The sequence below is a fragment of the Sylvia atricapilla genome, chromosome 6 (assembly GCF_009819655.1).
Source record: "Sylvia atricapilla isolate bSylAtr1 chromosome 6, bSylAtr1.pri, whole genome shotgun sequence".
NCBI lineage: Eukaryota > Metazoa > Chordata > Aves > Passeriformes > Sylviidae > Sylvia > Sylvia atricapilla.
This window is the reverse complement of record NC_089145.1, coordinates 43,500,845-43,512,928: the sequence shown is the minus strand read 5'-3', so window position 1 is coordinate 43,512,928 and position 12,084 is coordinate 43,500,845. Positions and strand designations below refer to the sequence as shown.

At 38.6% G+C, this 12,084-nt stretch overlaps 1 protein-coding gene across 1 annotated transcript in view; it reads left to right on the top strand.

The window, feature by feature from the left end:
* Nucleotides 1–12,084, top strand: part of ASPG (asparaginase) — a 44,458-nt gene that overhangs the window by 20,171 nt on the left and 12,203 nt on the right. The window contains exons 8-12 of the mRNA XM_066321681.1: nt 764–949; nt 3,938–4,051; nt 7,074–7,193; nt 8,237–8,332; nt 9,191–9,354. Coding sequence (XP_066177778.1) covers nt 764–949; nt 3,938–4,051; nt 7,074–7,193; nt 8,237–8,332; nt 9,191–9,354 — 680 coding nt within the window. The remainder of the gene's footprint in view (nt 1–763; nt 950–3,937; nt 4,052–7,073; nt 7,194–8,236; nt 8,333–9,190; nt 9,355–12,084) is intronic.

The window sequence follows — 12,084 nt, the reverse complement described above, 5'->3', positions numbered from 1 at the left end:
AATCTGAACAGATGGAAAGACAGAGAGGTGGTATATTTGCAATAAAACTCCAACTGCATAGTTAGCCTCATGGGGGTTTACAGTGTATTGTGTTTAGCATATGTGATTCAGCAAGGAAACGTCTAGGTTGTTGAAAATATATCTTTCTAGGAAGAGAACTTCACTAGGCATTCTCTTATATTGAGGCACAATATCTACTTCAATATCGACTAGCCCAGAATACATAGTGCCTCTGAGTTAAATCAATTTGGTTTGGGGTTAAAAAACTTCATGCTTTTGTTAGAATGTTCTTTCCTGAAAGGTGAAACACTCTGTCTCTTTGGGCAGACGTTGGTTAGCAAAACTCTTTGCTAAAGCAAAAAAATCTGGCCAGGGGTGTGGTGTTCTAATCTCAGTTAATAATTCAACATTTATTTCATAAGTGTAAATGTACCTTTTTGTTGCACCAAACAGTGCTGCAACAGTACAGCCTGTTAATGGCACTTCAACAATAGCATCCTTTTTCACATCAGTTAATGACTGTATAAAACAGGTTATTTTAAAATCTAACCCTCTAGAAATTTTAAGGAAGCCAGAGAGGGAAAGTCTCGTTTTCTTAAAGCTCATTCTACAGTCTCAGTTATTGCAGAAGGGAAGCACAGAAGGGTGTAAGAAGACTATAGCAGGAGTAGACCACTTTTTAAAATGGTGTGCCATACATGAAAATTTTAAGGATGACCTCAACATACCTTTTGTATCTATTCCCTGACTTGTTTTTAACCAGGTGAAAGCGTTTCTTCAGCCTCCAATTGAGGGTATAGTACTTGAAACTTACGGAAGTGGCAATGCCCCAGACAAGAGAGAAGATTTACTGGAAGAACTGAGGAAAGCAGCTCAACGCCAAGTGGTGATTCTGAACTGCACCCAGTGCTTACGTGGGGCTGTTAAAACAGTCTATGCAACAGGGCAGGTGAGGGGTGTGCAACCACTTCGTTCCCCACTGCTGTGTGAAAGAAACATCCCACTGACACAACTTGCTTTCAACTTCCAGCAGTCTCAGTGTATAAAACCAGATTTATTACCTGTAAAGTTGTTGCTCATAAAATAGCTACATCTGAAAAATCTTAAGCTGGAAGCATTTAAACATGTATCTACAAATAAGATCCTGCTACTCCTGTTCTGAATGGTCAAAACAGGCAGTTCAATTCCCAAATTAATGATTGCTCACTCCTGTCATGTGCTGCACTCCAGGATACTTCGCATTAGATCTATAGAATCTCTCTCAGAGGGATTCCATTGAGCTAAAAACTAGCTTAGGGGTCAGATGATCAAATAAAGTTGTATTTGATAGGATAACAGTTGCTTAGCTACAATGTAGTAGCATGAGGAAAGCCTGTAGATGCAAGCAGTATTCCAAATCCCAGTTCTTTATTTGACTGGAAGTACAACTGAATTCAGAGTGAGACTGGAGAACAATATCTAAGGAATTGTCTGTATTGAGGAATGGAAATCAGTTTAGTTTAACCCATGAGGGTTGGCTTAAAGCCAGTTTTGTGTACATACTATTAATATTCAGGGCATTTTGTAGTGTTTTTCTCAGTTGTGTACCAAAACACGACATCACTGGGACTAATAAGAGCACAAAGCCATTTAAGAATATGTATTAGTGCTGCATGTATCAGTGTGAGGGAAGCTGGTTTAACTGGCCTTTAGAAAAGGCCCAGACATCAAATAGCCAAGAAGCACTACCAGAGGCTGACTCATCCCTCTGCCTTGGACACCTGGTTTTGTTGGGAGCGACCACGCGTCTGGCAGAGCCAGACTCTTCTTTGACTGCATGGCAAACCTAAATACCCTGATCTGGTGCTGAAACCTGCCTCTTTTAGCTTTGGTTTTGACACAGCTTTAAGTAATATTTGCACAAAGTCTGTTTTGAGAGGAAAGAAAAGGAGATTTAAAAATGTTCTTTATACCTCCTTAGTATCCAAACTTGGTATTTTCTGATATGAGAAATTATTTGGATGTTGGTAAAACTTTGGCATAACTTAATGGAGATGTTTTAAGAATTAGTGACTTTTGCAAAGATCCCATGCTTTGTAGCAAATACTGTAGGAGTATACAGATTATATAGAACAGCTCACTCGGAAGGGTTAAGCCAATAAAAGCAGTTAAAAAGCCAATAAGCAGTTAAGCCAATAAAAGACACCAAATTTATATTTGAAAAAGAACATGAAAATGAACCCTAGGTTTTATGTGATCTTCTGCTTGAAATGAACTGCTAAAATGTACAGAAAGAAGAACAAAACCCTTTTCCTATGCTCTGGTTAAAAGATTCTCCAAGTAGACACCCAAAATGGCTTTTTGCACTCTGATCCAGACTGTTGATATGTTGAAATTGAAAGATTCTGCTTAGGTCTTACTGAACCACTTTAAGGCTGTGTGGAAATGTGTTCCCTTCTGGCTTCCATTTTTTATATGGAGTTTGTACTATGTTGCTTCAGCATCAGTTGTTAGAGGCTGCCCCATTTTCTTGGCATCTTTTGAGGAGAACAGTGACCAAGGCGAGTCCTACAAAATTACTTCATGCTTGTTCTTTTACTGCCTTATCCTTTTCATGAGGAACTGCTCAGTGGAGGAATTATCATGAGTGAATGCTGTAAAGTTGCTGTAATTTAAATTTTACTTTTATTTTTCTTTTAATTAAATTTTTCAAAGGTTTTTGCACATGGTTGGGCCAGTTTTTACTCATTCGAGCTAGTCAGGTAGGTCAGCTGAGTCCCTGGCTTCCCTTGAAGAGTTCATTTTAATTAACTGAATGTCTGGCCTCTGATCTATCTACACAGTAGAAACTTATAATTGATGGGACTTTAGATATAGGAAGGAAGCTGGGAAATCCTTTCCTCCTCCTCTTTCACAAACCCACTGAAAAAGCTGTAACTGTTCTTTGGTTAGCTCTGCAGTACAGAAAGTATTTCTTACCTTCTCTGTGTATGGTTTCCCATGGGACTTCAAAAAAATGTTACTCTGGGTCTCCCAGAGGTGGTTAATGAGCTAATGAAGGCTCTGTATCTTGCTAAAAATATTGGTTAAGGCACAACAAGTTTTGAAGCTGAAGTTTATATACAAGGTATTTAAAAGTAAAATGCAGTGCAAAGAACCTAGTTCAAGATGCTTTACTGTGAGGCATTATGGTAAAGAAGGTGATCTGTGATTTGCCCAGGTACAGTCTAATGACAGGAGATCTGAAATTCTCTTTTGTGTTTGCTGTCTTGTACACTTACAAGACTTGCTGATCGTAGCAAAGATCCTTCTTCTTTTTGGTTTTGTTCAGACTTTATTTTAACTACTAAAAAGATAAGTTTAAAAGGTCATCTTTTTCAGTTGTTCTTGTCAGAACTGTGCAAATTACATATTTTAGTTGTATCTTCTAAATCATACACTGCTAGTGCAGCCTGCAAGGATCTGAAAGCACTCCTGCTGTGAGCATGCTGTAGTGCTGGAATTCATCCAAAGAAATGCCCCATAAAAGAATGGTAAATATGTCTGTGTGAGAACAGCCTACTTGGCAGTGTTCAAAATGCCAGTGGGTTAAAACAGAGTAACTGCAGCTTTTCAATAAAGGGAATCTGACAACTCTGCAGATAGCTGATACGGACCTGTAACCTTTCCCTTTTAGCATAGTAAGCGACCATGGCAAGCATTTGGTGGAATTCTTCAGTGGTATTGCAGGGAAAGGAATTTAAAGTAAAAGTCATCTTTATTCAGATTGCTCTAGTATTTGCTTGGTATTTGATAACTAAAAGTACAGAAATTACAGTGGCAGTAGGAGGAGCAAGAGAATGGAGGCTTGGCTGCATACTGCATTCTGTGTAGCTACTCATCTTCCAAACCCCTTTTCTGTATGTGCTGGTATTTCTGAATGCTATGTTAATTAGAATCATTATTCCTTTTTATTCAGACTCTTGCTGATGCTGGAGTAATTCCTGGAGGTGATATGACACCAGAGGCAGCCCTAACTAAACTGTCATACACACTCAGCAAGCGAAACCTTAGCTGGGAGGAGAAGAGGAAGGTAAATATTTCAGTGTGACCTTGAAAGACTTTAAGTTTTGCATCTACTGTGCTAACTTCTGCTTAGCTTCATGCCTTGAGCTTCTCTCTTGCATTTATACGCAGTTGGTTCCTGAACCATAATGTGAACAGGCTGTGGGTTTTTTTTCCTACAGAAAATACTATAAAGCAAACAAATATATGAAGATAGGGAGAAAAAAGAATTCTCTGCGTAAGTCAGGTGAAGACCATGACTGAGCCATAAAAATGCTACCTTTAAATGGTAGTAGTCTAGCTTGGACACTTCTGTACTGAAAACTCTGTGAAAATTATTATGGGAGACAGAATCCCAACCCTGCTGAAGTCAGCAAAGATCTTGTCACTGATCTTAGTGTGGTGAAGATTTCATCCCAGACTCATTCACACAAAGCTTATTCTGAAAATAAATATTGCCTACAGCCTCCTCCTTTACAGCATTACTCGTAATAGTACTACATTGTAGTTCTCTAAGAGGAGGTACACTTTGTAATACATAAAAAGTAGAAGATTATTCTAGAACCAGTTGTAACTCTTTTTAAAATCAGAGGCCCTTTAACAGTGTTCTTACTATTCATTGATTGTTTATTCAAGGCTTTTTTTACCTGCAGGTTATATAGCTGTTGATCATGTTCGTTTTATACAAGGAACATATAGCTATGAATTAGATAAGGGAGCAGCAGTCTGCAGGAATGCATGAATTTCTGTGCTTGTATGTAGTGAAATCTTAATCCTGATACTTTGGGAGATGACATCATGATGAGTCACTCTCCAGACTTAACACTGTAGGCCCATGTGTATCTCATGATGATGCTTTGTTTTTATTAAAACCATAACAAACCTGATCATTATTTCATGCTCCACATCTTCCAAGCAGTAGCAGCTCTTGACACAAACATGTTTGGATATCTGTGATGCTAAGTGTAGTGGCTGGAAGTACCACTTACTGTGCTTAGACACAGTTTCAGCCTCTGAGCTTGCAGCTGTTTGCTGAGACTGAGAAACGGGAGGAGGAAGAACTGTGTGTGTCTTTGTTGAGGGTGCCCAGAACATGCTCTGTGCAAAGACATGCCTGGCAAGTGACACAGTGCTGTTAGGAGCAGGGGTATTGGATGTGTTTGTGCATTTGCACTTCAGAAACTCCAGCCCTCCACTGATATACCCCTTTGGCATACTCACTGACCCTGGAACATACACACACCAGCTTGTGGTTTTTTTAATGCAGACTTTAATTGTCTTGCACAGAGGATTATTTGACCTGGGACAGGAGAAACCTTCCCAGCTGGCATCTTGCCTGGGTGTGTGAGTTAAAACTTAATTTGAGATCCAGTTTGCTGAGGTGAGATAGCTGACTTACTCAGGTGAGGATTTGATGATAAGGTGTTTTAGGTACCATGTCACAAGATAATTCTGCATTTTCATGTGCTGCCCTTTGGATTGTGCTACACAGTTTTTGTGTGGTGGTGTGCTGGACCTCCATTATATGATTTGAAAAACAAAATAACTTTTGCAATTTCTTTGAGTTATGCAGGATTGGTTTCCTCATTTGACTCATTGTACAGACCCACAAACAATTGTGCTGGCACAACTAAGGGAACATCATGCTGCATTGCCTGGGCAGGAATGAGTTCTAGAGACCAGGAGAAGAAGAAAGCCTGGAAATATGTTGTCTGTGGCAATATCTCCAGCTAAACATATCACCAAACAATAGTCTCCCAAGAGACAGAAGCTCTCCTGAAGCTGGCGTGGTTATTTTAGGATTCTTTTTCAACATGAAGAGTGAGGAATGTGCCCCCAGACACATATAAATGTCAGAAGAGCTGGTAGGACTGAATAAGGCACACGGGGTTTTGCACTGGGTGCATTTAGCACAGGTGCCAATTGCTAAGGTTACCTGTGTAAAGCAATGATCTCAACCTGTCAGATTCTAAAAGGGTGCCAAAGAAGTTGGTATCCTCTGAGTTACATGTATATGGGACTCTTCCAGCAGACAGCTATGGTGTTGTCAGCTCTTGGAGGGTTTTTTTTTAATAAAGGGCATGCCTAGACATAAATAAACCTGGGGCATTCCTCCTGCCAACATCACATCTGTTTGTTGCAAACTTTCACAATCCTACTTTTTAAAATTCTAATTGAAATAACTATGTGCTTTATAGCTGCATCAGCAACCTTCCCTGAAAGAGTGCCAGCGTGTAAAATTGTCAGAATTGAGGAAACTAGTTGCTTTTTTTTTGATGACTGGCTTCTATCTGTCTTCTCCAAGTTTCCCAGAATCTGTCGTTTAGAGTGTTTTCATTTCTTTATTGCCCTATTCAAGTACTTTTTACACATGAATTGGCTGACCTTTTCACATTTTGATTTGGGTTTTTTTTCCCCAGCTATATTGGAGGCACAGATACTGCAAACTGTTACAGGCCTGTTTGGATACTGAATGACTGGTACTTGTCTAGATTTTCTGCATTCAAAGCTGGATCTAATGTCCAAATTTTAACAAAATCAAGGCTAATGGAGCTGTTTGAAAACCCATGGAAAAAATACATGACTGTCTACAGGCAGCACTGGGTTTGTTTTGAGGTCTATGTACACAGTCTGTGTAGGAGTCCTGAGGTTTCTGAATGCTGGCAAGAGGCAGCATTGCAGAGTATTCTGGTCTTAAGCCTCACTCTGCTCATTACTCATTATCTTTGTGTTTTTAAGTAGGCTGCAGCTTACCCCACTAGGGAACTTCTGTCTGCGTATTCTAAAATTTGGGGTGTTTTGTTATGTGCTTGTTTTGGTTTTCTTTGCTTTGGAAGAAAGTTTTGTTTGCCTGTCTCTCTTCCTCCTTTGTCTTTTTAAACGTGCAGTCTGCATGGGATAGTAACTATTTCCTTAATCTTTTGTCTGCATTCAATTAGTTTCCATAATTCCTCCAAACAATTTTCTAACTTGATTTTAAGTTTTTTTTTTATTAGACTACCACAATATTTTCCCTTGGCTAACAAAGGATCTGATTGCTTGCTTTTCAGATGCTGAGCGAGAATCTAAGAGGAGAAATGACTGTTGTACCCACAGGAGCCAAGATCTCTTTGAGAGATAGCAAGTTTATTCAAGTGATTGCCAAATCTCTAAGTATCAGCAGCAAGGAGGTATATACTTCAGTATTTAAAATTAGTATCGTGTAAAGCTGTAAACTGAGTTAAATGAGCCTAGATTAAAGATGAGCAGCAAAGCTGAAGGAAAATTGGAATATGGAGTTAGGGAGAAAGGACACAATGACAGTTCTATAACTAAAATATTTTTAATTAAAAACATAGTAATTTTTCTCCCCTCTTTGTAGCCCAATCTTGGGATTATTTTCTTAGCTGGCCTGTTGCAATAACAAGCCTCAGACAGATGCTGTAATTCCAGGTGTCAGTGATATGAAGAAGTGCTTTATATTTTTGTGGTCAAATGTATTGACAGTTTGGAGCAATCCCAATAATAATGGGTAAAACAGCTTAATTGTACATGCAGTCATAGAAGGCTGATACTAAGGAAGCATGACACAAGTGTAATTTGTGTTGTTTATCCCCTCCTAATTAGAAAATATAATATAAATATAAATTAGGTAATATAGTGCTGGTTGTACAAATACTCCCTTTTTTCTTGGCTTGAGTTCAGGGAAGATGGGATTTTTATTAAATAATGAATACTGAGTGTACTCTTCAGTTATCTTTCGTAAGCATAAGAAATGGGAGAATATTCAGGAGGCCTAGGAGGCTTGTCAGTATAGGTTTGAAAGTACAGGTTACACAAATATCTGAGGAATAACTTTAATAAAATTGATCTAGTCTTTGAGGATATGGTCTTTTCCAGCTCCCTCCAGCACTGTTTCTCTTACTGTAGTGATGTGTAGCTATGGCAGTACAGACATGGCGATTAGTGTGTGCACCTTAAATGGTTTATAGAGATATCAGGTACTTGTAATATTGCCAGGGAGCAATATAAATCTTATGGATGTGAGACCAACAAAATGTACAATGAACATGAGACTTCTTTTCTTCCAAGAACTAAATGCTACCATTTCTAAATATCCAAATGACTAATTGGATACTTTACATGAAAGTAAGGGCAGTGTTTTTATGACTTAGGTGTCAGTTGCATTAGAGGTGAGGCCGATATTAAATGTTTAACTTTATTTCTTTCTCAGGAGTTAGAAGCCGTACGAGATGCATTAATTCCACCTTTGGCTTGTGCTGCAGCTAAACTGGGTGACATAGATGCACTAAGAGCCATAGCAGAAATGGTAATGTAAAATGAACAGTGTGTAGAAAGCGTTGATTTTTAAATAGAGGTGTAATAGATGATAGGAAGCCATCCTCAAAGAAAGTGACAACCTAAGTTTTAGAGTCAAGGTGCTGTGATGGTTACAAGTGATTTCTAGATTTCTTGGTCTTTGCCTTTCAGAACTGGTATGTTCTTGTCCCTTTCTGGTTTTTAGCTGTTTACATTTTCTTTTGAACTGTGAAAATACAGGTAGATAAAAATGCAAGTTCTTATCTGCTAACTTTGGAACATTTTAAAATGATTTGTGTTGCTTTCTTTTCTCTTAACTTTCTTTATGCATATTCATACTATCCACCTTTTGGATGTAAATCTATCAGGAATAAAAAAAAAGAACTTGAAAATTATATGTAAGCAAAACACAGTGCAGTGCTAATTCAGGATTTCTGGCTCTCCCCAAAGCTCTGATTTGGGTTATACCCAAAGAAGAAACAGGCATTTCCCTATCATCTCTTTTCTTTTTTTCCCCCTCTTTGCCTTGGTTTACCCTACTATTGAGATTTTGGTAAGGGGCCTCAAAAAATGATAAATATATCTTGAAAATAAGAATTAACTAAGACAAGAACTATTAACAGGCTATGGGCACAAAGCTGCTGTATGGTGTGCTGTAATAAAGAACATATCTCAGTAGGAAACATGCAAGAGGTGGAATAAAGGGCTTTATTGGCACTAAAACAATGCTGCAAGATAAACTTTGACAGCCTTAACAATTTGGTGGCAGAATTAAAAGGCAACGTATACATCCTACTGCGCAACGTTTGCAACAGCTTAATGTGCAGTCATTTTCTTTTTGGCATGTGAAGGATGTGTCATTTTGTAGGGTGGGAATCTGAGCTGTGGGGACTACGACGGCCGAACTCCACTCCACATTGCAGCCTCCGAGGGGCACCTGCCCTTGGTTGAGTATTTGTTGATGTCTGGCGCAACTGTTTATGCCAGAGACAGATACGGATCTACCCCGCTGATGAATGCGATCAAGTTCAGGTAACAAGTCGTGTACTGCTCTATATAAAGTTTATAAACCTTTTGTCATTTTGGATTTCAACTCCATTCATCCTGTGTTCTGGTCTTGTCTGGTCTCAGCAGTCGTGTAAATGACAGCAGTTAAAATAACACATATCCGCTTGTTTCAAAGGATGTGACTAGCCTAAATGAAAAGATTTTTTAAAATAATGTGGAATGAAAGCAAACAACTTGGTATGCATGCAGAATTTTAGCATAAGGTAATTATTGCTGTCCTCCTGCCAAGACTTTGTCCATAATTTCAGGGCTCCACTCTTTATTCTGAAGCTTCCTTATCAAACGGAGCCAAACTCCTTTTGATTGTCAGAAGTGAGAGTGCAGGACCATGGCTGTCTGTTCTTTTTCTGCCCTTCCCTTTCTCATCAAGACCAGACTGTTTCAGTTGGCACAAAATATACCGGTAGGTTGACATGTTTTAATCTTCCCCTTCCACCAGTGCTTTCCTGAGTCTCTTGCTGGATGACTGGTTTTTTGATTTTTCTCTTCCACCCACTCATAATTATATGGGATGGTTGCATGGCTCTGCCTGCTTTGTGGATTTCCTCTTCCTGCTGTTATGAATGTCAGCAGTTCTTGAATGGTAGTCACGGACTTGCACTTGACTGGTCTCTTCCATGTTGTACAGTCCTAAGGAATGGCCATATCACAATATAAAAGTTATCCATCATCAGAATTTAATTTTCTAAGATTTAGTTTGTATAGCCTGGGGATTCATAGAGCCATTGGTCTTCCAGCATGTTAGAAGCTGCACACCATAATATCTCCTTGTCTTTGATCCATTTTCAGCTCTTTATCTCATATTCAGTTTGTATCATGGCAGAAGAAAAGCAATTTTTTTCTGTAAAAGAGCTCAGAGAGATTGAATTTTCATGGTCTTCATGGGTGAATGTCCCCAAATATTCCTACAGCTTTCTAATGTTGACAGGTTTACCTGGTCTGTCAAGCTGGAGTTAGCTCCCTGGGAGGTCTGACAGTCCTGGATTACCCTGGGCTGCAGGAATAACTCGAAGGCTTCTCCTTCTCCTTCTAGTTTCAAAGACTAGATGTAGAAAACACACCAGGCTCTCTGCCTGTGAGAGCCTGAGTCCGGCGTGGCTGCACTGTGCTATTGCCATTCCTCTTGCATGGTCCTGAACAGCTTTGTGGCTGTTGCTTTACCTCATGAATATATAAGCTCTGCAGTCTTAAAGCAAAAACAAGCCCAACAGCAAATCAAACAAATAACCTTGGAGTTGAATAGAAGTGGCTCTGGTCCAATGTGAGAAAATGCTAAAGCATTAGATACTATTAGACGTTCCTGCAAATCAGGCACCTACTTCTTTTACCGCACCCATCTACCGCCTGAGGAATTTCACATGAGCTTGTTGTTTGGATTCCTTAGAATTGCCACTCCTATATTAGACTCCTACTATGACTTTTAAGCTCTTTAAAACTGCACACCCATTTTGAAGCAGGGAATTCTAAAAGGAAACTGCACATAACCATTTTCAGTTTCTCTTTTTGTTTCTACTGTTGGAATGAGAGGAAGAGTTGACTTAGAACTAATCTCATGAATGTGTATTTATGATCTGCTGTGTACTCACACTGCATTTCACACTGGTAAGCATATAAAGGAGAATGCTAAAGAGCAGACAGCTGTATATGTGTGTAATTAGATACCCACTAAAAAGATTTCTGCTACAGAAGTATTTAAATTCTATTTATTAAACACTTGCAAGCTGACAGTAAAGAGATTATCCTGATAGAAAATGGCAGAGAGGGAAGGGGTGGGGGTGGGGGAACTGATGATAATGAGTAGTCAGTGCTTTAAACTGTTTAATATTGTAACTTTCTCAATTTTACTGAACATTGCATCAGCTTAATCCCATTTTCTGAGAATTAATATTTGTTTAATTGGCATTTAACTGCAATACAGTACCCACTCATCTTAAAAATAGCTTTCTTCCAGTCCTTTATGTAACATTTCTCAGTGGCTTGCCTTTTAACCAGCATGCAAACCTGTATAATGATGACTGATTTCTCTCTTCCATTTATTAATTTGTAAAGATGATCAGGAGTAATGTCTCTTCTTAAAAGCCTCTTAGCATAACTCTGTCAGCTGATAGACCAGTGATTTGATTTATGCCAATGATAGTCTCTTAAATTTTTTGACTTTAAGTGACTCTTTCTTTGTTTCTTTCTAAATAAGAAATAAACTACTGCATTTCCGCTTTTTCATTTGTAACTCTGGAATTTGCCTGTAGTCTCACTCACTTTATGCATGAAGCTAAACAGACCACTGTTAATTTAGGCCAGTTGCTTGACATATCAAAATAAGTAGCATTCCTTTAATTTCTTACAGCACCCTCAGGGGATAATTCATTTTCAAAACAATAGAATAATATTTTTTTAATAACAGAAACTCTCTAAGCAGGAAAATGTCTTGAATAAAAATTGTGTATATTTTAAGTAGTAAAAGTGCTTCCATTTACTTGTAGAGCAGTGGTAAAAGGTTGAAAATGGGGAGATGCTTATACAGTGCTGTGAGAACATCAGATTAGAGGTAGTAAAATTACCTCCCACGTAAATATGAATTTAAATACTTGATATTTTGCAAGGTTACATTTACATTACTTGAGGAAATATAAGGCAGAGAGAAAATCTAACCACCACTGGCTCCAAGAAGCACACTGAAGCCTGTCCTTACAGGGA